This window comes from Macrobrachium rosenbergii, chromosome 3 (assembly GCF_040412425.1).
Source record: "Macrobrachium rosenbergii isolate ZJJX-2024 chromosome 3, ASM4041242v1, whole genome shotgun sequence".
NCBI lineage: Eukaryota > Metazoa > Arthropoda > Malacostraca > Decapoda > Palaemonidae > Macrobrachium > Macrobrachium rosenbergii.
In genome coordinates this window covers 57,806,381-57,833,727 of record NC_089743.1, presented here as the reverse complement: position 1 = coordinate 57,833,727, position 27,347 = coordinate 57,806,381, and the positions used below count along the sequence as shown (strand labels likewise).

Sequence of the window (27,347 nt, the reverse complement as noted above, 5' to 3'; positions counted from 1 at the left end):
TTGAGAACACCTATGTAATTGAAAATAACATAAGAACTGGCCCAAGAAAGTAAGAAAAAATGTATCTTCTGTTGGGTCACTGTTTTTTTTTTTTTTTTTTTTTTGGCAAACTAGTATTCTGATGAAAACCAAGGAAGAATCACATGCATATTAGATCTCTAATAGGAAAAGAGAAAAAAAATTGGGAATTTTAATAACATAATATTAATAGAGAATGAGGTAATAATGTTAGTTTTTAATTTCAATCACCAGATATATTTGCAATAAAGTGGATAGTGTAGTGTAGTGATATGTACATTATTGTTAATGTTATGAAGCATGAGGGACTGTTTAAGTAGAAATAAAAATCTGAATTTACTTTATGCCAACTTCCAGTCATTTAGGTTATAAAGAATAAATAGCTACATGAATCACATTTATTTTAGATTTCTTCTTGATGGGATGTGACACCTGATGAATTATCTCCATTTTTCTATCTTGTGAATTTCATCCTGGGCCTTCCCATTGATTACCATCCTGCTACAGTATTTAACTGTTCCACATCACATGCCCGAATCATTTTGGATTTGTTTCTAATATCCAACCATCATGTCTTTTTCTCCTTCCAAGTTTGTGATGTGATCTTTCCATTGTAGTCGTGGTATGGATTCCCTTTTTTAATGGGTGCTTATTACCAACATTTCATCATTTTGCCAAAACCTGGGTGTATTGCCTATTTGAAAGTTTTGAATAAGTTTAAGAAATATCTAAAGACTTAATTTTTGCCAGTTTTATTCTAAGTTACTCAAACATTACCTGTCCTGTATCATATTTCTATGTATTTTTATATAATGTTACAGAATTTGTGTATGTTGGGGTGTGCCTTACAAAAGAACCATTGTTTAAGCGCAATCTTAGCAACTTTGGTCCCACCAACTTGCGAGCAACAACTTGCTACAATATGATACGTCTAGCAGCTCCAAAACTTGGAGATGTTGTTATTGATCCGATGTGTGGTGGAGCAACAATACCCATGGAGGTAAGGTAGATAATTAATTTTTTGGTTCATGGTCCATTAATTTTTTGTGTGCTTAGCTCATATGAAGAACAAACCTATAAGAAGTGTTATAAGTGCCTATTGCTGATCCATGTGGGGACATCAGGGTAACTCCCAACCAGAAACAAGTACATATAATCTAGATGATATGGAGGGAGATCTTGACTTTATTTACATGAATTTACCAAAAACTTCTTGGTTAGCTTACCAGGTTTTGTAATCTTAATTAGGTTAATGTAGGCCTAGGTTCCCAAACAGAGTATTTATTATTATAAAGGTATAAATACATTAATATAGTGTGGCTCAATGTCATTTTCCTTTTAATGTTGTTCTTAAAAAGACAGACAAATCAGTATCAGCCTAACTGCACCAAGCACCTCTAAAAAAAAGGCAAGTGTATTAGAATTAACTGTATCTCTATAATACTGTGGTAGATGCCTAGTCTGAGGTCATCTGATTGCAGTGGATGATCAGAGTAATGAAAGTTTTTCTGAAGCATGCACGATATGGAAATTGAACAACAGTTTTAGTAGGACTAGACCACTTACTCCACATTCAAGTTAGCAATAGACCTTCTTATGTAACATTAAAGTCAGTTGGGCTGATAGTTTTTATGAAAAATTGAAATGTAAAAAATTAGTTTTTTTATACAATCAGTTTTTGTGAAAAATGTTCGTGTAAAGTATCTATAATAATGATGAAAAATTAAAGATAGATAAATATTGATGTTAAAGTAATTGTCATTAAATGGACCAATGTGGAGACAGAATAAGATTGGAGGATATCCTCATTCTGAAGGTTAGTACCAACAAATCAGTGTGCAAGAGCATTTATGTATTGTGTAATTATGGGACTTTTTTTTATGATCTATAAAACTTGAAAAATACAGTCTTAGAAAAATTGCTTACATAGATAAATAGCATTCTTCCTCATCTTTCTGATAGTGTATGTCTGTTATTGGAACTGACCTGTAAATAACAGGAAACAGTGCTTGATTTGAAGAAAAAAAAAAAAAAATGGAAACAACATGGGCCTCAGAGACTTTGCATCCCTAGTTTACGTTAATTTGGCCCATAAATAATGAAGTACTTTGCATATGTTGATGTTTACATTCCTGAGTTAACTCGGGAGTCATAGCTTATACTATTTTCAATGTATTTTTAAATCATGCAGTATTATAAAGAATTACTTTGGATTCATGTAAAAAGAAGAAAACAACATTTAGACAGGTAGATCCATCTCGCTAAGGTTAATAGAGCACAAAAGATCACTGCAGTATGCTAGGTAACCAGTTGGTTCTCAGCCACGTGAAATAAATCTAATTCTTCGGGCCAGCCCTAGGAGAGCTGTTAGTCAGCTCAGTGGTCTGGTTAAACTAAGATATACTAATCTCTCTCTCTCTCTCTCTCTCTCTCTCTCTCTCTCTCTCTCTCTCTCTCTCTCTCTCTCAGGTTAAAAATTAAATTCGGAAAGCCACATAATATGAGATCATATGCAGTAAATACATGAAATTTCACACTAAGAGGGATTATGAATGGGATTGCATTACATTTCATTGATCTTAATACCTTATGATGTCATACCCTCCACAACAAATTTTGGTTTTTAGAGCTTTTCAGTTTTCAGAATTTTGGATAAGGGATTGTAAACACCTAAGAGAGCAGGAGGTGCAGATAATGGTGCTAGAGGTAAGAAGTGTAAGCATAAATTGTTATCTGTGCTTGAAAAGGTGGAGTTTTGGAAGAAATTGGAAAAAGGAACTGCAACTACTTTGTGTGAGTACGATAGCATCGGATCATCCACCATGTGCAACTTAAAGAAACAAAAGAACAGATTTTCAAGGTTTTTGCTAAAAAACGAAAGCCAGAAAAGTTTGAAGTGCCAGAAAAAATTGAAAAGTGCCAGGAGCTCAGAATTTGACAGTGCTTATATTGTGGTTAAGCTGTGACGCAGCGAAGGTCAGAATTTTTTTAGTATAAGGAACTAAACCTAATGTATGATACTGACTATTGTCAAGTTTTGTTCTACCTTTGATAACACAGCAATTTATATCAGGAATGAGCAGGCAAGACTATGTTTTAAAGAGGGGGGGCACAGTTTAGGACAGCATTTTAAAGAGTGGGTTTTTTAGGGGTGATTTTTGTCATTGGCATTTTCTGTGGTCTGGCAGTGGCCTTGTCCCAAGGGTGCCGGATTAAAGAGGGGAGACTATATTATTAATAATAACAATAATAATACTGTTAATAGTAATAATAGTACCCCTTGGCACCTGATGTTCTCCACTGAGCACACGTGGGTTTCACCCCAAGTCCATACCATCTTTTGTGTTGCCCTGTTACTGTGAGTATTTCTGGATCTGAGTTCTCTAACCTCCAGTCCTCTTGCCAGGTTTTTTCTTACATCTCTCGATATGGCAGCAGAGGTATCATGTCCTGGAGGATGCTGAGGCCTGCTAACTACAGGTGGACCCATCTGTCTGTGCTGAAACCTTGAATTGGAATGTCTTTGTGCTGAAGGATGTCTTTCTCATCTTCTAAAGTAACAGCCTTTGAGTTGATTACCTTAGCTTTGCTCCAGGCTACAGCATAGTTGGACTTTGGTGCAACGTGATGGCTGTCTTTGATTTTCTGGGATTTCTTTGGAAAGAGAAGCAAAAGGCAAAGTTCTGAGGTTGTTGGTGTCATAGGGAAGAATGTTTTCCTTTCCCAACAGTCTGCAAATCTGTGGACTAACCTGCCTCTTTTACACCAGGTGGGACATTGTTCCTTCCTACTGTTCAGAAGGAACTTCTCTGTGTCACTGTGTCACAAGTACTTAACATAGCTGTTGAGCAGCACAAAACTACCTTTACCTCCATCTGTCTATCTTACAGGCATTATAAAGTGTGGAGATTTGCCTTAGGACTGTACATGTTGCATTCAGGGACATTATAAAGTGTGGAGACTCGCCTTAGGACTGTGCTGGCTGCTATACATGTTGCATTCAGAGTTCTTCCATGACAGAAAAATATCTTGCCCAAGTTCATGTAAGTGAATAGTTAGAATTCTTTCCTATGATTTTCTTCATCCCGGTGAAAGATAGTTGTATCCTTACTGGTTGGACCAGTTGCAGGTTATGTTACATAACAGAGCTTCCAACCTCTGAATTTTGTTGGTATATACCTCCGTCATTTATCAGGGATGCTATGATACTGTTCTACCTTCCAAAAATGTTATCTTGTCTAGCACTGGCAACTTATAGTCTCCTAGTTTACCAGAGGGTCCTGGAATCATTGATATCACATATACCAAGATGTATGGGTTGTTAAAGGAGTCATCCTTCCCCTGCTCACATCTGTGACTGGTCATGATATCTGGGCAATACCTTCCACCCCACCCAAGAAATGAGTCTTCATGTAAATACAAAGGTTTGTGTATATACACAAACCTGAAGTCTTCTGTCATAACCCCCACCCCTAACCAACCCTGCATTTGTTCCTGTTGCTAAAGAAAAAAGTGACATTGCTTACCAAGTGAGTGGGCTTGTCTCCACCTGTTCCTTCATCTGCTTTTTGCCAAAAGTATTCATACAAAAACTGTAGGTTGGTGCACTGGAAGATTTACTAAAGAGCATTTGCAGCATCCCTGTGGGTCTAACAGCACCCACTTTTGTAGCCTTTGAACTTTACTGTTCATCCATTCCTGCTTCCTTTCTTCTATATTACTCTCCAACCACTATGACTCCTCATTTTCTTCTAAATTTCATGATTCATTCATATACAGCAGACCCCCCGTATTCGCAGTCTCAAGATTCGTGGACTCATTCCATTTGCGGATTTCTCTATGGAACATATAAACGCATTATTCACTGAAAATTCGCCCATTCACGGTATTTTTCACTGAGAAATATTCACTAATTACTGTATTTTCATATAATTTTCATGATTAAGTGCACTTTTTGTGATAAAACTATTAAAATACTTAGGTACCCAGGTAGTGCTCAAATTATGATAATCCGCCATACAATAATTCAATCTTGTGATGGGGTAAGCAATTAAAACCGACACAACAATATATATAAAATATTTTTAAATTTCACACGGGCGCAGGCAGCAGCATATAATCAGGCATCGAGAGAGACCATATTACAATAAACCAACTTCTTTTCCTCCATCTCTTTATCCCAGCTTCTAGTTAAAACAGTAAAAGAGAATGATAAAAGTATTGTTAGTAACATTTATACTCTTGCGTAAATGCGTACAAGAAACTTGTTTTGCTTATAACTGAATCGGATAACAACAGCCGTACGGTAGTAAACAATTACAGTAGTTATCGTACAAATGACGTTAACCCTTAAATGCCAACTGGACGTATCGTAAGTTGACTAAAATTGTCTGTCAGGTGGCGAGCGGACGTACCGTACGTCGGGTGACAAGCGGACGTACTGTATGTCGGGTGACGAGCGGATGTACCGTACGTCGACTACAAAAAATTTCAACCTTCGGTCAACTTTGACTCGACCGAAATGGTTGAAAAACGCAATTGTAAGCTAAAACTCTTACATTCAAGTAATATTCAATAATTTACCTTCATTTTGCAACAAATTGGAAGTCTCTAGCACAATATCTCAATTTATGGTGAATTTTTGAAAAAAACTTTTTCCTTACGTCTGCGCTGTAACTCTGCTAAAAATTTCAGAAATTCTTTCGTCATTTTGTCGTAATTTTTGCACCATTTTATATTAGCCGTTACATAAAGTTTTATATATGAAAATGTGCACAATTTCATGTAAAATACAACAAAAAACAACCCATGGTTGTAGCTTTTATCAGTTTGGAAATATTTTCATATCAATCACGATGTGCCAAAATTTCAACCTTCAGTCAACTTTGACTCGACTGAAATGGTAGAAAAACACAATTGTAAGCTAAAACTCTTACATTCTAGTAATATTTAATCATTTGCCTTCATTTTGCAACAAGTTGGAAGTCTCTAGCACAATATTTCGATTTATGGTGAATTTTTGAAAAAACTTTTTCCTTACGTCCGCGCGCTGTAACTCGGCTGAACATCTCGGAAATTCTTTCATCACTTTGTTGTAATGTTTGCACCATTTTATATTAGTCATTACATAAAGTTTTATATATGAAATGTGTGCAATTTCATGTAGAATACAAAAAAAATAACTCATAGTTGTAGCTTTTATCAGTTTTGAAATATTTTCATATAAATCACGATAAATAAAAAAATTCAACCTTCAGCCAACTTTAACTCGACTGAAATGGTCGAAAACTGCAATTGTAAGCTAAAACACTTACAGTCTAGTAATATTCAATCAATTACCTTAATTGTGTAACAAACGGGAAGTCTCTAGCACAATATCTCTATTTATGGTGAATTTTAAAAAAAAACTTTTTTTCACGTCCGTGCGTTACGAATTCATGCATCATTTTGTGATATTATTTTCTCTTTGTTGCTTTGATCGTTTTACAATTTGTTATATACCAAAATCATCGCAATTTAGTGTACAATACAAAGAAAAAAAATAACTCATTAGCTTTAACCGTTTTGCTCACAGGGCGATTTGTATACAATTATATATGAAATTTTTTTGCGGTCTTATATTTCAATATGTATATATGATAATTATATATATTTTTTTTCATTTCTGATGGTTGCATACTAAACTTCAGACAGTGTCAAAAAAAAGCATAACATCTTAAAAGATCCATGGAAAAGATGCGTATTTGTTATGTTGATGTTTGTATAATACGATATTATGTGAATATAGAGTACAGTATAATGTAGACTAGGCTACCGTATACCTCTATGTATATGATATACTACAGTGTAGGCTAAGGTAATTCTTGTTTGTTATTCAATTTCTCTGTATTGAATTATCATAAGTCACTCTTCATGAACCTCCAGAATTAGCTGATATCAATAATTACTATACCATGTATATATAGAGTATACTTTATAGTGTAGGCTAGGCTGTATTCGAGGTATGTTTTTTCCAAAAAAAATATGTTTTTTCCAACAAACAATGGGTTTTTTTGGAACCTAACCCCATTGTAAGTAGGATAATACCAGTATAAGCATTTTTAGTTTTTTCTGGGTTTGAACTATCAAAATAGGCAGTTCTAAGTGTTTTTAGAAGGGTTCTAAGTATTCGCAGATTTTAGCTATTTGCGGGGGGTGTGGTACACATGCCCTGTGAATATGGGGGTTTGCTGTATATGTAGGCTATATAGGTGTGCATATACAGGAAAAATATGCAGATAATCTTAAAATAAATGTTTGTGATTTATGATAAGGGGAGTCAAGTAGTATCCCACAGTACATTTGTTGTAGCACTGCAACTTTGTAAGAACTGGATCACATTTTGAATGAGGCCCGCATATGCAGGTTTTTATTTATTTATTAATTTTTTTTTACTCAGATATGTCTGCATAGTAACACATTTGGCATATGAAGACTTGTAAGTTTGAGCCTACCTTGCATATTAGAAATTTTGCATTTTAGGAACTTGAGTATTATGAGAACAGACTGTAATTGAGTTTTTAACAGTAGATTGCTACAAAGTGAACAGTGCACAGTTGTTACTCTAGTTGCAGAACAGAACAGATTGCATTAAGGATAATTTTACTATATTCTCTTTTTGGATAGTTTTGAAGTATAATGCATTTGCTAAAAAATTAAGTAGCTCACTGATTTTAGGAGACTACTGTATTTGGGTCTTTAAAAACTGCACCGTATATTTGACTCCATAGCAATACTACTTGTTGCACAGGTGTTCTATAATACTTAAACATAACTACATACATTACTGTACTAGTAGTGTCATTGTGTCTCCTATGCCAAGAAGTCAAAATCAGAACAAGTAAAGCAAGTTATTTTTATTGTTAATTTACATTTCAATGCATGTGGATTGAAAACAGAATAGTTTATTAATAAGTTGAAACCACTATTGATAAGGAAACCTTGGTACTCCAAGTAAGTTTTGTCCTTGGAATAAGATATGTCATTCTATTGATTTTCATAATAACTATCCAAGATATTTGATTAGGATAAAAAATATGAGAATGAAAGATCTCATCTCATGTGAACATAATTTTAATTATATATACATATATGTTTACAGGGTTCCTTAACATACCCCAAAGCTTTCCATTTGGGAGGAGATAATTTTGAGCAAGCAGTGAAACGAAGTAGAGAAAATGTCAACAACTTACTGGGAAAAGGTAAATCCATGCCTGTAGATGTAGCACGTTGGGATGTTACACAGCTACCCCTCAGGAACAACTCAGCAGATGTCATAGTCTCTGATTTACCATTTGGCAAAAGGCTTGGCAGTAAGGTTGATAATCGGGTGTTATACTACAGAGCTCTCCTGGAAATGGCAAGAGTTACTAAGCCTGAAACTGGTCGAGCTGTTTTACTTACACAAGATCGCAATAGCATGATCAAGGTAATTTTTGAGTTTCACATATCTTCTTAGACATTAAAATGCATGCTGTCAAGATATTTGCCCACTGTTTATAGATTAAAGAAATTAACATAAGCACTAGCTAAGTTAGAATTATAAATTACAAGCAGTCCCCGGTTTACAACGGGGGTTCAGTTCCTATGCTGCGTCGTAAGTCGAAAAATCTTTGAAAACTGTCAAAAATCCTGAGAAAACTTACTTTTAATGCTTTGGGTGTTGAAAACGATGTAAACTGCTCTTTTATTGAGTTTTTCATCACAGAACCTCCAAATTTTTATTATTCTGCCATTTTGGAGCCATATTTCTTCCATCGGATCAGCGTCGTAACCGTGGAACCTGCATCGTAAACCAGGAAACAATTTCTGATGAATATATTTGAAAAGCGTCATAACCTTGGAACGTCATAGGCCAGACCCGTTGTGACCAGGAGACTGCCTGTACTTCCATCTGTTATGTTTTACATGGATCCTAACCATACTTTAGATCGAAATAGTAATGAATCCAAATACAGTAATGTATTTGTTTTCAGAGCACACACATCTATTTTACCTGGTTGAATTTTTACATTTTCCTTATTGCTAACAAAATTTCATTATTACCACTGCTACCAGTGATGTGAAATGAGTCATTTGACTTATAAGGCATGAAATTTTCCTTAAGCACTTCAGTATAGCGCTATGTTGTTACTTAAGTACAAGCTTGTATATGTTCCTACAGGGATACAACCATTGCCTTTCATATGGAGCATACCTCACTGAGAGTTGCAACAGCTGTTGAACCTTGGTAAACAAGGTAGTCAAAATGGTGGAAATTAAGGGATAGAAGGGGCTACTCACGCAATCCTCACCATTCCATAATATTTTTGTTGCCTCAGCAATAGGACATAGCTGCTCTTCTCTGTGTGGTCATTGAAAATTTGGATGAGTACCCCGAGTTTTTTATTCCGTTGAGCATATACCCTGCCCTGTGCATTGTGTTGTGATTACCTTTTGCTGGTTTTTTTGTGTTTTTGTTTTTGTTATGGAGAATAAACAAGACCAACACCAGTGTGAGGGTTGCGGGCAGCCACGTAGAATTCATGTCCCCAATTTTGATAGACCCACATACATATTGTACTTTTTGTAGAGGAAGGAAATGTACTCATTCCCTTCCTTGTGATGAATGTTCCTATTGAACTTCTCTCACTGGGGTGATTTATGGAAAGAGGAGGAGGAAACCTAGAAAGGTTTCATTAGGTCCTTTGGAAATGACACTGAATCCCTCTGGTAAAATGTGGCCATCTTTGAAAACATCCCAGTTAGTCTGTCAGTTGTTGCATCCCTAAATTTGCTAGCATGAAGAAACCCTGACCAATCATCTAACATGTCTGCTTCTGCAGTTTCAGTGTCTTCTTGACTATAGGTAAACCCTGTGGTTGTGATGAAGCCTGTAGATGAGCAAGCTTCCCCTTGTCTTGATCACCTTTCTTCCTTTGTGCAAGTCCACTATGTCTTTGTTGTCTTCTCCTTGACTAGGACTCTTCCTCTGTGTAGGAAGAATGAGGAGAAGCTTTGAATAGGACTTCCTCGTGTAGGAAGAATGAGAAGTCCAAGGCCTGTAGGAAGAGGTCCAAGGGGATTTCTCCCTATCCATCTTTCAGCGGCAGAGCAGAGGTGTCAGTGTGCGTTAGGTGAACATTATATTTTGGACAGGATTAGTGTTGCTGGGCATACTCACATGGACATGGTTGCATCTCTCTCGCCTGACACTGGCATGGAGAACCATGTCAAGAAGAAAAAATCAGGTGTCTCTCCCCAGGGCAAGCTGGCCAAGGTTTCAACCACAACGGTGAGCATATGCTGGGCAAGAAGGTGGTGCAGGGGTCCTGCTTACATCCATCTGAAGATGAACGATAACAAGATCCCAACCTGCTGCTCACCTGTGCATACTATAGAGCCTGTGCTCAGAGTGGAGAGGAGACAGGCCACTCAGTCCTGTTCCATACTGGGTCAACTGAGTTGCTTGGAGTTGGGCTACCGTAAGTTGAGCCCCAAACCTGGGTAGGGGACCCAAAGTTGGGAAGTGAGGAGGCTTTGCAATGCCATCCCTGGTGAGAGCCTGACAGCTTATAGTGGGAAGGCGAGGGAGTGGGTGGCATTGCACAGCCCCCTCATTCCCCCACTGGGTTCACTACCCTAAGTTGGGCTCAACTTGGGTACATAGGCAGGACCCTTGCATCACCTACTCGCCTGGCACACACACAAACTCACCGTTGTGGTTGCAACCTAGGTCCTCTTGCTCTAGGGAGAACTCTGTTTTCTTCCACTTCTTGCAGGCATGAGGAGAGAAAAGAGAAGTGGTGACTTCTCACTCCTCACGCTGGCCTCCATAGTATGTACTCAGTTTCGACAAACTATTGAAATCAAGGGGTATCAGTGCCAAGGTCCAAACTCCATTCAGACGGAGATCCAGATAGTTCTTGTCTACCTTCTCTGTCAAGAGGCGTGACTGCTGCTGGATGGGAACAGGAGTGAGAGAAGGAGCATAAGTCATCTCTGGCATAACCCTCCCTCTTCTCTGGGAGAGGGGGTAGTTTTGGTCTTGGGGTATCCTGACCTTTTCCTCTGGAACCTTTTCAGGGAAAGTTAGAGCAACATTTTCAGAAGGTTATTTCACTCTTTTGTGAGCGCAGTAGTCTTGAGAAGGTGACTTTAGCTTCTACCTTGCCTACAATATTGACTTTGGAGTGGGTTTTAGACTTTTGCTCAGGAAGCAAAACTGTTGGTCAGGTTCCATGATCATAGTTATCTTGTGGTGTTGTGATAAGAGTTGAAATTCCTGGTCCGTGGATCTGGAGTTTCTGTGCCACCAGCAGATCCAGCAGACTCCTTCCCCTGGAGGAGGCAGAGGACTTCTCTGGTTGGATGAGTCAGTTGGCTGACACAAATAATCTCCCATCGTCAAAGACTGTCAGGAGGCCTCTCCTTCAGTGCTGCAAATCCATAGCCATTGGGTAAAATGGCAGCAACAAGTAGCAGAGCTTCAGGATGGTTACAGGCTCCTGTTTAAAGACCTTTGCTCTTTCCAATACAAATTCAAGATTTACTCTGTGGATTCATAGAAATTTCGAACCTTGTTGGCGAAGGTGGAAACAGTGATAAAGAAAAGAGCTGTCAGAGTTTCAGATTGTTGGTTTCTGGGGTTTTACAGCTGCCTCTTCCTAGTAGAGGTTTCAGGGGGCTTGAGACTTCAGCACAGAATGTTCAAAGATTATCAGGTTTTCAGCCCATCATAGGGTGACTCTGTTCACTATGGAAACTGCATTTTGTATACAGTGTTAGATCATCCCCATCAGAAGATGGAGAGCTTCTGGGTGAGAGCCTTCATGGTTTGGATATACCGTCAGGATGTATACTTCCAAATTCCCATTTATCAGGACTCTCATTAGTACCTCTGCTTTGTCTGTAATGAGATGTTGTTCCTGTTCAAATCTGTGCTTCGGATTGGTGACAGCTCCTCAGGTTTTCACCATAGTCTCACCTTAGGCCCATCATAAGGATGTTCACTCCTGCAGCACCTGGACAGTTGGTTGAGCCTGGCTTTCTCCAAGAAAGGTCTTCTGCTAGCATTTTGTCATGACTTAGGGATTGTGATCAACTAAAAGTAGTCTGCTCTCATCCCCAAGCAGAAGATGAAGTATCTTGGTATGCTTCTGGACACAGAACAATAAGAGCCTTCCCAGTAGGCTTGTGTCTGGTGGGAGGAAGTGGGGCGGTAAGTCCTGGGTAAGCTGTCATCATTAGAGAAGCTTTTTCTGCCCCAGTCAGGGCAACCTTCGGTCTCATCAAGGGCAACTAAAGCAGAATTTGTCTTCCTCTTGGGGTCCTCCTACCCAACTCAACACTGATTTGGGAAGTGTGAGAAAACCTCACTTGGTGGCTTAATTACAGGATTCTCTTACTGTGAGCTCCACTGAGCTTCCCTTGGATGCTTCTGTTTTTGGGTGCATTGAAGAAAGGATTGGGCATATACTTGAGAGGAGAGTTCATTTCAGCTGTGTGGACACAGGATTTTCTATATTTTCACATCATCTTTGAAATGCAAGCAGCCTGTGTAGTGTTGCAGGCATTCCAGAACAGTCTGCAGGACACTTGGTGGTGTTGGTGAGTGACAACGTGAACGTAGTTGCTTTAACAAATGGTGTGCATGCGTGTTGGGGGGGTGGGGGGGTTGTCAAACCCTGTGTCAGTGGGCATTGCAGATGCACAACCTGTCAAGTTTCTGGGCAGGTTAAATATTCTGGCAGACCAACTTGGCCACCAGAGTTGTGTGGGGGGAATAGACGAATTGCCATGCCATCCTTCTGAGACCTAACTCTGAAGACTTTTTCTCTTAGCTTTAGTCCTGCCAAAAGAGTGAGGAAACTGCATCATGTGTGTTAACTCGTTTGGTATTCGTAAGCGGTGGGATCCCTCTCATTCTGATTTGTTGTGGAGTTATTAGCAAAAACTCAGAACAATGATTCCAGAAGAGAGGTTCAACTTTCTCATTTCCTGCCCTCCAAGACTTCATTGGTGAAAGCCCAGAAGAGATGCTGTTGTGCTTGTAAATGCTATTTGAAAATGACCTGCTCCTTGAGGCTGGAATATAGGTGACTTCATTAGCACAGGTTGGCACAAGGTGGTGTCATAACACCCTTTATTTTAGATTTGCGTGGTTGTGATTCTTACAATGTTTAGCATCCCTTTCTGCTTGAGGGAACACAAAGTTAGAGGTGTGAGACCATCTCCTGCCTTTCACAAGAAAATTTCAGGTTTTCAAGTAATGAGGGCTGGGGTCTGTCTTTGTCAGACTACCTGTATACCTCATTCTGCTTAAATGTCACCCATAACTCCTTGGACACTTTTTTCATGGGACCACTGGTGGCTTTTTGATGAGTCTTTATAGTTTCTAGGTCTTGACCAGGTACCTTGCATCTCATCCGAGTCTGTAGCATTCGAAGCTATTTTTCTTACGGATACAATCCAGAACTTTCATAAAGATTTTACCCACCTCAACCACCCTGCTTCATCCCTACAACCAAAGAAAAGAATGGAATGGCATGCATGAGAAGAGCTTGGATAACCCTTGTCTTCAACCCCCCTCCCCTTATCAACTGTTTTAACTACCTTGTGTACCAGATCCAACAGCCTTTCTGGCTTGTGCTGAAGTATACTTCATATATGAAAGGCTTTGGTATGTGTATACCTATTGTTATTATTATTATTGGTTTTGTTAAACAAAATGGCAGTTTCAACAGCATTTATTTTACAGTCATACTCCGAACTTTCGCGAGGTTAGGTTTCAGAACCCCTCGTGCTGGGTGAATTTTCTTGTAAGTTTGGCATGGTCTCTAAAAATGCTAATAAATGCTTATTTCTAAAGTTTAAACACTAAATATGACCCTAATCATGCTGTGCTCAATGGTAAAGCGGAGACTGCTATGTCGGTGGAAGGCTGCACGAAGTTCATCACTTTCTTCGCTGGAACCAGCACGTATAAAGGTGTCATCAATATACCGGACGTACATGGATGGCTTTTTGATCTCTGCAAAAACCCTTTCTTCCACCATGCTCATGTAAAAGTTCGCAAACAGGACTCCGAGGGGGGATCCCATTGCAACGCCGTCTACCTGGAGGTACATATGTCCATGGTGGTTGACGAAGGGTGTCTTCTTAGTACATAGTTCAAGTAAGGATCAAAGGGCATGTTCAGGGATGGACAGGGGTGTAGTCGATGGGTCCCTGTAGACGCGATCGGCGAACATCTCGATGGTTTCGTCCACTGGGACGTTGGTGAAAAGGGATTCAACATCCACTGATGCAATGTATCCTCTGGCGGGCACAACTTTTAAGGGGACCAAGGATCTCTGCAGACGACTTCAAACTATAGGTAGAAGGAATATAAGGGGTTAAGAGGGTATAGAGTTTCTTTGCAAGGTGGTAAGTAGGGGCGGGAATTTGACTGATGATTGGTCTAAGGGGGTTATTGCATTTGTGAGTCTTTACGTTACCATAAATACAGCCAAGATTAAAATCACCTGTAATGGGGTTAAGGTGGGTTGCATTGGTGGCAGCATTGATGGTTTTGATGATTCTATTAGCCTCTCGTTTGATTTCATCTACAGGGTTCTTTGTGATACATCGAAACTTCGTCGCATCAGCCAGGATTTCGTCCAGTTTCTGGTGGTACTCAGAGGTGTTAATGAGGACTAGGGCAGCAGTTTTATCAGCATGACGGACAGTAATGTCGGCACGTTCCTGTAGACTTTTTGCTGCTTCCTGTAGGCGACGGTTCACAATGTCGCTCTTGTAGGTCCCCCTATTTGTTAGGGATTCGGCCAGAAGTAATGTTTGGAGGGCATCTGTTGTTCGCAAGGCGCCACGGCTTTCCTGTTTCAGGATGGAGTCCATTAGGTATTCGATCTCAAGCGTTTTGCCAATTGGACGTGGGCTAGAGATAAAATGGCAATTGAGGCCCTTGCTCAGGAGTTTGTCCTCCTCAGGGGTCAGGGGGGTATATGTCGTCAGATTGATGTATGCTTCTCTCTCTTAGGGGAGGCGGAGTTTGCCCCTGTTAAGGGCAGTAAGCTTGCACAAGATGTTTCATCTCCTATGAAGGGCATCCTTCTCCCCCATCCTCTTCAGGCAGTTAATGATGTTCTGCTGCTCAGGATCATTTTCTCTCGCTTCCCCAGCATCTGTGGGGGCTGCAACAGCATTTCTCCTGTGTGTGTTGCTCCATTCTGCCAGGAGCTGGTTCTTCTCCGTGATGAGAGTAGTTTTCTCCTGCTCCTTGCGGGATAACTCCTGATGCAGGTCGTAGGTGGGTGCGAGGGGCGATCTTGCAGGTCGTCCTCGGGGTGAGATTTCACTAGGCGATCACCCTCAGTGCTCTGAAGGTCGTCCTCAAGGGGCATAGGTTGGGATGCGGGTCTTGCCTGGTTGTCCTCGGCTTGCCTGACAGCTGTAGGGAGAAGGAAGGTCTCCTGAGTCACATTAAGGCTCGGTTTTTCCTTCCTTATGTGGAGCGCCTCCAGGATGCGAAGATGACGAAGGTCGGGGGCGCTGTCAATTTCGAAATGTCCGACAATGTCGCTGCGGCAGATCCTCTGGTTGTGGGCAGTCTTACAGTGATTAAAGATGGTTCCCTCCTGGGCACGGCAGGAGATCCGTTTGGAGAGGTGCATGGATGTCATGCCGATGTAAGTTCTGGGGCATCCTCAGAAAGGGCACATGTATCGGTATATAACATTCGTCCTCTTCATGGGATCTTGGGGAGGGGCAGGGTTGTTCTTCATCACTAGACTGCATGTCTTCTTGCTCCTGTAGAAGATAACCAGTTGGATCTTCTTGCTGCTGTCGGTGGGGGCGACGTTGTCCCTAATGATATTTTTTTCAGGGCCCGTTCATCCTCCTTATATCGTGAGTGGTAGTTCCCCTTGTAGAAGAGGGTGATCTTCTCAGGTGTATCTTGTCTCTCCTCTTGGTTCTGCCACTTCTCCATCATCCTTCTGTAGGCGGCCTGGATGCTCCTGTTGGGATGACCATTATTAACTAATACCTGGGAGGCCCTTTCCATTTCACGGTGAGTGTCGGTCCACAACAAACAGTGGGTAAGGGCCCTCCTGGTGTAGGCAGTGATGGTGGAGTTCTTGTATCTCTCGGGGCACTCGCTGTTGCTGTTCAGGCGCATACCAAGGTTCGTAGGTTTGGTATACACCGTGGTAGATGGTAGAGAACGAGTCCTCCTTCAGCTCAACAAGGACATCCAGCCGTCCTCGCTGTGTTCAATGATAAAGCAGAGACTGCTGTGTCAGTGGAAGGCTGCACGCAGTTCATTAATCTCTTCACTGGAACCAGCACATATAAAGGTGTCATCAGTATACCGGACGTACATGGGTGGCTTCGTGATCTCTGCAAAAACCCTTTCTTCCACCATGCCCATGTAAAAGTTTGCAAACAGGACTCCAAGGGGGAATCCCATTGTGACGCTGTCTACCTGGAGGTACTGTATGTATGTATGTCCATGGTGGTTGATGAAGGGTGCCTTCTTAGTACACAGTTCGAGTAAGGATCAAAGGGCATGTTCGGGGATGGACAGTGGTCTAGTCGATGGGTCCCTGTAGACGCGATCGGCGATCGTCTCGATGGTTTCATCCACCAAGATGTTGGTGAAAAGGGAATCAACGTCCATTGATGAAATGTATCCTCCATCGGGCTCAACTCTAAGGTCATCAAGGAACTCTGTAGACGACTTCAAACTATAGGTAGAAGGAATATAAGGGGTTAAGAGGGTATCGAGTTTTTGTTTATGAGTCTTTACGTTACCATAAATATAGCCAAAATTAAAATTGCCTGTAATGGGGTTAAGGTAGGTTGCATTGGTGGCGGCATTGATGGTTTCGACGATGATTCTGTTAGCCTCTCATTTGATTTCATCCACAGGGTTCTTTGAGATACGTCGAAACTTCGTCGCATCAACCAGGATTTTGTCCAGTTTCTGGTGGTACTCAGAGGTGTTAATGAGGACTAGGGCAGCAGTTTATTTCGGTGTGACGGACAGTAATGTCGGCACCTTCCCGTAGACTTTTTGCTGCTTCCCGTAGGCGGCGGTTCACAATGTCGCAGAAATCCCTCATTTGTTGAAGTAACTGGCAAAAATGTTTTTACATCACTGGTGTTGCTTGTGCAGTGGGAAGCATAAATCCCAAATTTGTTGAATGGGCAAATTACTGGAAGAGGTATGAGTAAGTTAATTATACAAGAAACAACTTAACCTTCTACTCAATCTTATTTTGGTTATTAGTGCTGTTCAATTCAACTCAAGTTGTCTTTTTTTCTGAATGCACATTAGGCTTCAATACAGAGCTTAAAATAGTCATAAATGTATATACAGTATATACAAAAACCTAATATATACCAACATTTATGGTTTTTATGTCCCCAGACTCCAGTCTTCTGTTTTTCAGACAGAAAAATAGTATACTGTACTCTTGAGCACCCCCATCAAGTCACCTTTCTCATTTTTATGTGTTGTCTTGAAATCAAAAGATCAGTGAGGCCAGGAGGAGGGAACTCTAAAATTGATTCGTTTCATTTGAAAATACTAGTTTTGGCCCAAACTGTTTATTTCATCGTAACCCACTCCAAGTCATAATATGGCTGAATTGCAGCTTAGGTGAAGAGCTGAATAGGATTTGCTGCATGAATTTGCTCGGTGGGTGGAGATTGATTAGTAGACACCATCCTCGAGTTACTTCTCAGTTTCCAGCTTCAACAGTATCATCCTCACCTGTAGTCCAAGTCCTGAAAATCTTGGGTTCACTGCAACATGAGTTGAAAGGCTTACTATAACAAACCTGACAACTTATGACAACCTGTCCTGAGGAATGGTGCCTCTTCACCTCTACACGCTTCCTCTTCAAACACACCAGGATTATGCCAGCAGAATAACCTGCTGTAGCCAAGACGACACCTTCACCAATTCAAGGAAAGGAAGAAGTTATCATAATCAGTTTAGAGATACCTTGTCCTCAGAGTAGTGCCAGGTAGCCTAGCCTTTACTAAGCGATGGGAGTAGTCCTTGGCACTGCCAGCCCTCAAAAGTTGGAATAACAGGTGACTAACCACTCATGCCTTGCCATATATTAATTTTTTCATTATTTATATCTTTCCTTTTTTAATTATATTTTTCATTTTTTCATTATTTATATCTCTCCTTTTTTAATTATATTTTCATTTTATCTCCTTTTTTTTAATTATATTTTCATTTATATCTTCCCTTTTTTATTTATATTTTCATCTCTTACATTTACAAGGAGCCTTCAAGTTTGAAACTTATGTACAAGGTCATAAACTAATTCTTAAATTTTAAGACATATTTCTTTGGTTTAGGTCTCCACACATTTTCTTGGCCCCTTATTTGAGGTATATAGAAAGCTTATTTGAGGTATATAGAAAGCAGGTGAATACACTGCCTTAGGAATACCTTTCCTAGAGGGCTGACATAGCAAGTGACTAGGTGGTATGATCCTGGATACTAGTCTTTTGTGCCCTGGTTACAACTTTGGAGCGATGGAAAGACTAATCTCGAGCATGGTTGACCCCAACAGAGCTTATAGCTCAATTGCCAGTCAAAAAGGCTAATTAGGAAGTCTGTCTTCACAGAAAGATGACATAAGCAAGACTCCCACATTGGCTCTTACTGGGTGCTGATGAGCCATGCATAGGTCGTAATTTTGGTGTGAACTGTCCTAATGAGCCCTTCTCAAAGCAGGTAGTCTTATGACATATATGTCATTGCATGTGAATTCCATGAAGCTGGGCACCCTAGATAGTACTTCCTTATATCCTTTCATTTCAGAGTAAATGAATTCTGCAATTAAAGGGGTAGAAGCATCAAGGCAACTTTCCTCTGCTTAGGCTGGTAGAGGTTGAAGGCTGAATCAGCAACTTAAAAAAGTTAAAATTGCTGAGACTGTTGCTCACTAGTTTCCAAACAAAGATGTAGCATTATTGCTTTGGTTATGGAACTCAAGTGCAGCTGCTTCAGTAACCTCCTGCTAGTAGGCAGGGTCCTGGGATGATCCACCAAGAGCTTGAGAAATCTAGGATCCAAAACCAGTCCTCCGAGGGCTGAAGTGGAACCACCAATGTCATCCTTAATCGGCTGGTGGCTGTCAATTTCATCAGCATCTGACAAAATAGGACAATAGGAGGAAGGTGTAAACCTCAACTGTCCAAGCTGTCAAATTCTGGTTGTGCTGAACAGTACAGTAGAAGATTGTGATTAAGGCTTGTCACAAGCAGGTTCATCAGAGGCCTGTCTCAAATCTTCCAAAGGGCCTTGTAAACATCTTGGTCCAGAGATAACTCCCATGGCAGAACTAGGTTTTGTTGAAATAGTATGCAGTGATGTTCCATCTTCTTAGCACAAACCACCAGAGGCAAAGCTTTCCACTGCTAGATAACATTTTTGTTCTTGTTCCTCCCTCGTTTCTGAGTTGCACCACTGTTACCAAGTTTTCTACTGTAATTCAGAGAACTTTGCCTCTTACAGGTGCCATAAATGATTGAAGAGACAGTAAAACTGTCCTCACCTCCAGAAAGATGATACAGTGTTCACTGTTGGCTTTCAGCCACACTCCTGTTGCCTGCTAGTCCAGAAGGAATGTAATGTAACTAGAAGGGAGAAGCTCTAGAGCCCTGGAGACCAGAGGGCCACTAATTGTTTGATGGCTGGAAGTTTTCCCATACCAGCAGAATGACAAGATCAGTTGCTGTTGGGTAACTGATTGCTTACCAAAAATGAATGGTTCCAGACAGATATAGCACTATCAGGAGAAGGGAAGTGGCTCTGCCAGATCAGACAAGCCATGTTTTTTTCAGTGCAACCCCATCAGACAAGCCATGTTTTTTCACTGCAACCCCAAGTTATCTTCCATAGACATTACTGAAGGTTCTTTGCAGCATCCTTTCAGCCCCTAGCTGCAACTACTTTCATTCCTTTCACTGTACCTCCATTTATATTCTCTTTCTTCCATCTTACTTTCCACCCTCTCATAATTTTTTCATAGTGCAACTGTGAGGTTTTCCTGCCATTATATCTTTTAAAACCTTTTGCTCTGTTTCACTTTCAATGCTGAATGACTTTATAGGTCCCAGCACTTGGTCTTCTGCTGTAGCTCATAACAATAATTATTTATCTTGTGTAAGCAGAACACTTCTCATATGATCAGTGACACAACCAGGGCTGTGCCAAAGTTGCCTGCAGTTCCCAAATTGGTGGTTTGACCACTTGGGTGGACCAAGACATGTCGTCGTAATTAATGTCAGTTATGGTCTTTCATTATAAATTAAAGTTGTTAACAACAGTAGAGATAGTCTGACTTGTCAATTTCTGGTTTTCTTCAGTGGCAGCTGTAGCATTTAGTTTCTCCAGACTGAGATGGCATTCCGTTTTAAGACACAAACACTTATTTACATTCATCACCAAACTTACACCCATATATGCAGAACGCTCTCTCACAAAAATCCTGATTCTGCATTCTAAATACTTCAGCAACATGACCTATAATTCCACATGCTGTGCATCTAGTCTTTGGCATCTCACACATCTGGACCAAATGTCCAGATCATACACAATTCCCAGTACACTAACCATTCTTTAGAAATCACATGCTTTTGCCTTATGTCCTTGCCTCCACACTTAAAGCATTTCACAGACTTTACTTCCTTGCAGTCCTTAACCTGATGTCCTACCTGACTGGAGGCAAAGCAAGCCTCTAAATTCATATTTTGTATGTCCTGCACGTGCACACCTATGATGTTGTATTTCATGTACCTCACTTCTCATACCACTGGCAACTTTCATTCTACTATTCCTATTATTCCTATACCTAGTTAGGCTTTGGCCATAACTTACACTTCTCCTTTTGCCTTGCCTAATCCTATATTACTAATGCTTCTCATCTCTCTCGAATTCCTGTAATTTCTATTCATTCCATACTCACTCATAGTCTCTAAAGAATGATCTGCCACTGCATCCAGGTATAACCCATTCTTTGTCCTCTCCTTTGCTCCTGCACATTCTCCCTACAAATGCTTGTTTCTCATTCCTTCTGTCTTCCATGTCTTTGAACTCAATCCTCCACTGACTCATTCTTCCATTGCGCATCTTTCACTTCCACTTTGCATTTACAAACACTGCCACATGATCAGGAACAGTAGCCAGAAACTTCATTAACATCTTATATCATTAAGGTCTTGATCCCCATCTTCTTCCTGGCTACAGTTTCAAGTTGGTGGGCATACATTGACACACTTTCATGCTTTCCCATTTGTGCAACTTCACATTCATTCTTCCATTTATGCCTTATTCCCTTCTCCATTCGTTCCACCTGTTCAGTCATTCACTTTCACAACTTTGCACCTCTGCATTGCTATACTCATGACTGTTCTATAAAAATGAAATAACCATACCTCTAGAAACTCTCCCAATCCCTGCAACCACTGATGCATTCTCACCATGTCTCCACGCAGTACCTTTTATGTTCCCTAAGGAAACTTGCTGTCTATCACTCAAGGTGTAGTACTTCCCGTTTTTGGCACCTTGCCAAGCAAAATACTTGTGTGTACTTCTTCACTCCTTTACTTGCATTCACTGTTTCCTTAACCCTTAAACGCCGAGCCTATATTTACAAAAGTGTCTGCCGTATGCCGGCGGGGTTTGAGTTAGCGCCGAAGAGGAAAGTAAGTTTTTTTCAAAAAATCACAGCACGCTTAGTTTTTAAGATTAAGAGTTCATTTTTGGCTCCTTTTTTTCTCATTGCCTGAAGTTTAGTATGCAACCATCAGAAATGAAAAAAAAAATATCATTATCATATATAAATATTGGAATATATGACAGCACAAAAAAAATTTCATATATAATTGTATACAAATCGTGATGTGAGCAAAACGGTTAAAGCTAATGAGTTATTTTTATTTTCGTTGTATTGTACACTAAATTGCGATGATTTTGGTATATAACAAATTGTAAAACGATCAAAGCAACACAGAGAAAATATTATCACAAAACGATGCATGAATTCGTAACACGCGGACGTAAAAAAAGTTTTTCAAAAAATTCACCATAAATCGAAATATTGTGCTAGAGACTTCCCATTTGTTGCAAAATGAAGGTAAATGATTGAATATTACTAGAACGTAAGAGTTTTAGCTTACAACTGCATTTTTCGACCATTTCGGTCGAGTCAAAGTTGACCTAAGGTTGAAATTTCGGCATGTATCGTGATTTATATGAAAATATTTCAAAACTGATAAAAGCTACAATCATGAGTTATTTTTTGTTGTATTCTACATGAAATTGCACACATTTTCATATATAAAACTTTATGTAACAGCAAATATAAAATGGTGCAAAAATTACGACAAAGGGACTAAAGAAATTGAGATTTTCAGCAGAGTTAGCGCAAGCGCGGAGGTAAGGAAAATTTTTTTTTTTCAAAAATTCACCATAAATCGAAATATTGTGCTAGAGACTTCTCGTTTGTTGCAAAATGAAGGTAAATGATTGAATATTATTAGAATGTAAGAGTTTTAGCTTACAATTGCATTTTTCGACCATTTCGGTTGAGTCAAAGTTGACCAAAGGTTGAAATTTTGGCACTTACCGTGATTTATATGAAAATATGTCAAAATTGATAAAAGCTACAACCATGAGTTATTTTTTGTTGTATTCTACATGAAATTGCTCACATTTTCATATATAAAACTTTATGTAACGGCTAATAGAAAACTGTGCAAAAGTTACGACAAAGTGACTAAAGAATTTCTGAGATTGTAAGAACCTGACGCCGTCTCTTCCAAACGCGTGTGTTCGTCGTTCATCGGAGTGGCGAGACGTTTGGCGTCTTCACAAACAGAAACATACACACAGTTTGATACAGAAGATTTGTTGGAACATTATGAGTACATGATTAGAATGCTTACATGGCAATGCAAGTAGTGGTGATTGTACATACATCAAGACAACAATGGTTAGGGAGAAACAGACTGAAATATTGTATGGTTGAAATTGCATTCCTTTAGAGAAAGAAAACTAGATGCTCTTGTTGTCTTGTCCACTCTGATGGACAACGAACACACACGTTTGGAAGAGACGGCGTCAGGCTCTTACAAGATTTTCAGCAGAGGTAGTGCGGACATAAGGAAAAAGTTTTTTCAAAAATTCCCCATAAATCAAAATATTGTGCTAGAGACTTCTCATGTGTTGCAAAATGAAGGTAAATGATTGAATATTACTAGAATGTAAGAGTTTTAGCTTACAATTGCATTTTTCGACCATTTCGGACGAGTCAAAGTTGACCGAAGGTTGAAATTTTGGCACTTATCTTGATTTATATGAAAATATGTCAAAATTGATAAAAGCTACAACCATGAGTTATTTTTTGTTGTATTCTGAAATTGTGCACATTTCATATATAAAACTTTATGTAACATGAAATTGTGCACATTTTCATATATAAAACTTTATGTAAAGGCTAATAGAAAACAGTGAAAAATTACGTCAGTGACTAAAGAATTAAATTCACGCATGCACAGCTGGGTCACGCTTGTAAACAAAACAACAGCGTGATCCGTGAACTCCCAGCATCCCTCAAGGGGCATGATTTGCAAACAAGGCCTATAAGTATTTTTGCGCAAATATTTGAAAAACTTTTTGTAGTCGACGTATTTTACGTCCACTCGGCACCCGACAGACAACTTTTGTCGATGTAAAATAATGTCCAGTCGGCATTAAAGGGTTAACATTCCTCACTACTCTTAAATGCACCCTCATCATCACTCATTAGTTCATAAAAAGAATCAACTTACTTTCATCTTTTTACCCTCATACTTATTTTCGTGACTTTCCTATTCTTATCTTTACCCTTACCTTTAACATCCATTCCCTTTACATTTACTCCGTTCATCTGAACCTTTCAGATCTGGAGTTTACTCTGACCTACCTACTGCGCCTTGTGGTTCCTCGCTCTTAATAATTTCCTAACTTAGCTTTCCTAATCATCCATTCCATCTCTTCCTGCATCAGCCTTTCTGACTCCCCAACTTATTTTCCTACCAATTCCTCTTTCCTTAATCACCCTTTTCAACTTCCTCAGTTTACTGTTTTAACTGTTCCTTCTCTGCTTTCACCCTCCTACGACATTCTCTTACCACCTCTAGTTCCCTCTGTAATCCCTCCATTTTTTCTCTAAACTTACTTTACACCAATTTCAAAATTTTCCTTTATGTTCACACTACTTTCACCACAACCGTCATTTATCTTTTCCAAGAACCTTTTCCCACTACTAAATTACTATCTGCCCTCTCAAAACTGCTGAACTTTTACTACTCTCCTTCCTTTCAATGCACTGCTCCATGTTGGATGCCAAAATTTTTTCTTTTTCTTTTTCTCAGAGAGTTTATGATATTGAGGTAAAGAGCAAGCACAATAGACAAGTTCATAATCCTGGGAGAAAATCAATTGCTATGTATCCTACAGATTTATTTACTAGTGGTTTTATTTACAAAATTTACAGTACATAGTTTGTTGACTTCAAACTCCTGTAGACAATAACTTCCTAAACTATCCTACCTAACCAGTAAAAAAGGTTCAATACCTGACCAGCTTATAACCCCCAAAAGTTCTTAGGCTTCACCCTTTAATTTCAATTTCCCTTTGGCAACTTCAGCAGTAAATGAATCGCTTTATAAGGTCTCACCACACATGTTGGAAATAAAACTGCACAGACATCACCATTGCAGGCAGTCTCAGTGTCTATTATCAATAATGACTTGCAAATGTGGCAACCACAAAATATTTATGCACTTTGCACTGGTACTGCAGGTAGAAGCTTTATGAAGACACTCAAACTGCACATTATTTCCACCATAATCTATGGCACTGTACTGACAGAGCTGCTCAGGAGCCAACAATGTCTATCAATCTCTTATCCGGGCAAACCCTCTCACCACATCAGACCTGGAATAAGAAAGGTTCCCCACTAACTTTAAGAGAACAATGCCATTGATAATATACACAAATATATCCTGAAATTATAAAAATATTAACTGAAATTTTAAAAATATTAACAAGTTAATGTATTTATAACTATAAAGTGCAAAACTAATGGCCAACAAATGGCCATAATACCTGAGCATGAATGTCACAAGAGAGGAAGACAAGGATTGTATAAACTGGAATGTGCATATGTGATGTTAGCTCGAAGAGTGATGTCAATGCTGGAAAGATCTTAAGCTACAGCTGTGTTCCTTGGAGACTGATCTGGCAAGAGGTGACCACCACCTTTTTTTTCCTACAAGAATGCTTAGTTTTCCTCCTCTGTCTGTGTGAAGGATGAAAGTCTCAATCAAGAAGAGGGAGAGGATGACAAAGAACAAGATGAAGAGGAAGAACACCAAGACATCCTCCTTTTCCCCTTCTCACATTCTACACTTGCTGTCCACCAACCTGAACTCGTAGAAGTTGGCTCAACAGAAGGTAGGTTAGAAGGAAGAACCCCTTCCAGCTACTGTTTGTGCTTCCTGGAAATAGCCAGAGATGCAAGGGCCATGGACTCCACGGACATGTTATTATCAACAAAAGCCTGAAGCACTGAAGATTTGGGAGATGAAGTGTTCTTTTTCTTTCCCACCAAATCATTTTGAACGGAACATTTTAGGGTAGGCTAAGTTTTCTTTAGATACTTGTAGAATGAAATCCAAGACTGGGTCAAATCATCACTATCAGAGAGGGGGAGATGCAACTGTGAGAACATCAATCCCAGACAAGTCAGTACCTTCCAGAGAAAAAGATGGACAGTTTCTTTGTTAACCATTGATGAGAGAGAAGCACTCTTGGAAGATGTTAAAGGAATAGAAGATGGCTGGAGAAATGTCCCAACAGGTTCCAGTGGCATCAGTGGGGGAGTAAGACCCCCCCACCAATGATGGCAAATGGAACTTGTCCTTCGTTTCTCCCCTTATTAAACTTTTCTCTGATGAGAAGCACAGTCTGCACATTTTTCACATGGGAAGGAATAGATACAGAACTTACCTCAATAATGAGAACAAAACTTATGTGGGTCTACAGATGTAAGAGACATGGCTGCCCAAGATCCTCATCTACATTGCTCTTATTTCTTCTCTATGTGAGAGGAAACACAGCAACTTGAGTCACTAAACACAAAAAGTATGAAAAAAATAGTTACTTTAAACTCTGCTACATTCATACAAGGGAAGAGGAGAGATCGGTAGCGTACAACCTTACACACTGCAAGGTGATGGTTTGTATTCCCTCAGGGACACACTACATTCTCTTCCTTCCATGATAGGTCCTTTTTTTTCAGCAGAGAGAACCAAGTATACTAGAGTTGCTGGTACAGCCTGTATTTGTACATATGTCTGGTCAAGTATTTAGTTATGGATGGAGCTCAGCAATCATTATTTACCTCATTTTATTGCTGCAATTATTTCAACTTGAAACTGTTTGTAAGTGCCCTTTTTTCCTAAGAGTATGGATTTATTTTTTACTTTTCCAGAATATCAAGAGAGTGCCTACATTATGGAAAAGTTTGACTTCTCGCACAGTAAACATTGGGGGACTGACAGCAGTGATATTCATGTTGCAAAGAACTGCGTTATTCCCAGAAGGTGTAAACCTGGAACAAATACAGAAGGAAGAAGAATCCTCTTGACACACTGGTATTAACAGGAATGTACAGCAATTAATATTTTCATATTAAAAAATTATTAAATTTCTTTGTTTTTAAGGTTTCATTGCTTTCTACACCTCTCTTTCATGACATTTTCAATCTGAGCTAGGTAGTTAGTCATGCTTTTTCCAACCAAGAGTAATAACATGCAAAGCAACCTTTTTACCATTGTAAAATGGTAAAAGGAAGGCAGGTGATAAAAAGCTGACTTTGCCTACAACCTGACCCAAAGTCCAGATCTGCTTTGACAACTTTATTGTATCAAAAACAACTTCTATACTACAGTAAATGGAATAATATTCTGGCTCATTTGCCTCTTCGATTTTTATTCCTTCTCTACCATACCATAAAACTAGTGTGACAGAGTGGCACCTTGACAGATTATGGACGCTGATGCTCTGCACTAGCTCTCCAAGACACAGACTGAAGATACTAGGTACTAGGGGGAAGTTCCCTGTTGAAGTAAAGCTTATAGAGAATGTATAAACAATACTTTTTATCTTCATGCGTGGCCTAATCATAATTATCACTACGGGGGTGAAAGAAAACGGCTACTATGAACAG

At 39.6% G+C, this 27,347-nt stretch overlaps 1 protein-coding gene across 6 annotated transcripts in view; it reads left to right on the top strand.

Moving 5' to 3' along the window:
- LOC136855945 (tRNA (guanine(6)-N2)-methyltransferase THUMP3-like) overlaps positions 1–26,829 on the top strand; it is a 391,317-nt gene extending 364,488 nt beyond the window's left edge. For all 6 annotated transcript variants that reach the window (XM_067133504.1, XM_067133515.1, XM_067133478.1 and 3 more), the window contains 3 exons: positions 840–1,018; positions 8,159–8,485; positions 26,610–26,829. In XM_067133504.1, the coding sequence (XP_066989605.1) occupies positions 840–1,018; positions 8,159–8,485; positions 26,610–26,765 (662 nt within the window). In that variant the 3' untranslated portion in view covers positions 26,766–26,829. The remainder of the gene's footprint in view (positions 1–839; positions 1,019–8,158; positions 8,486–26,609) is intronic.
- Positions 26,830–27,347: the final 518 nt, after the last annotated feature.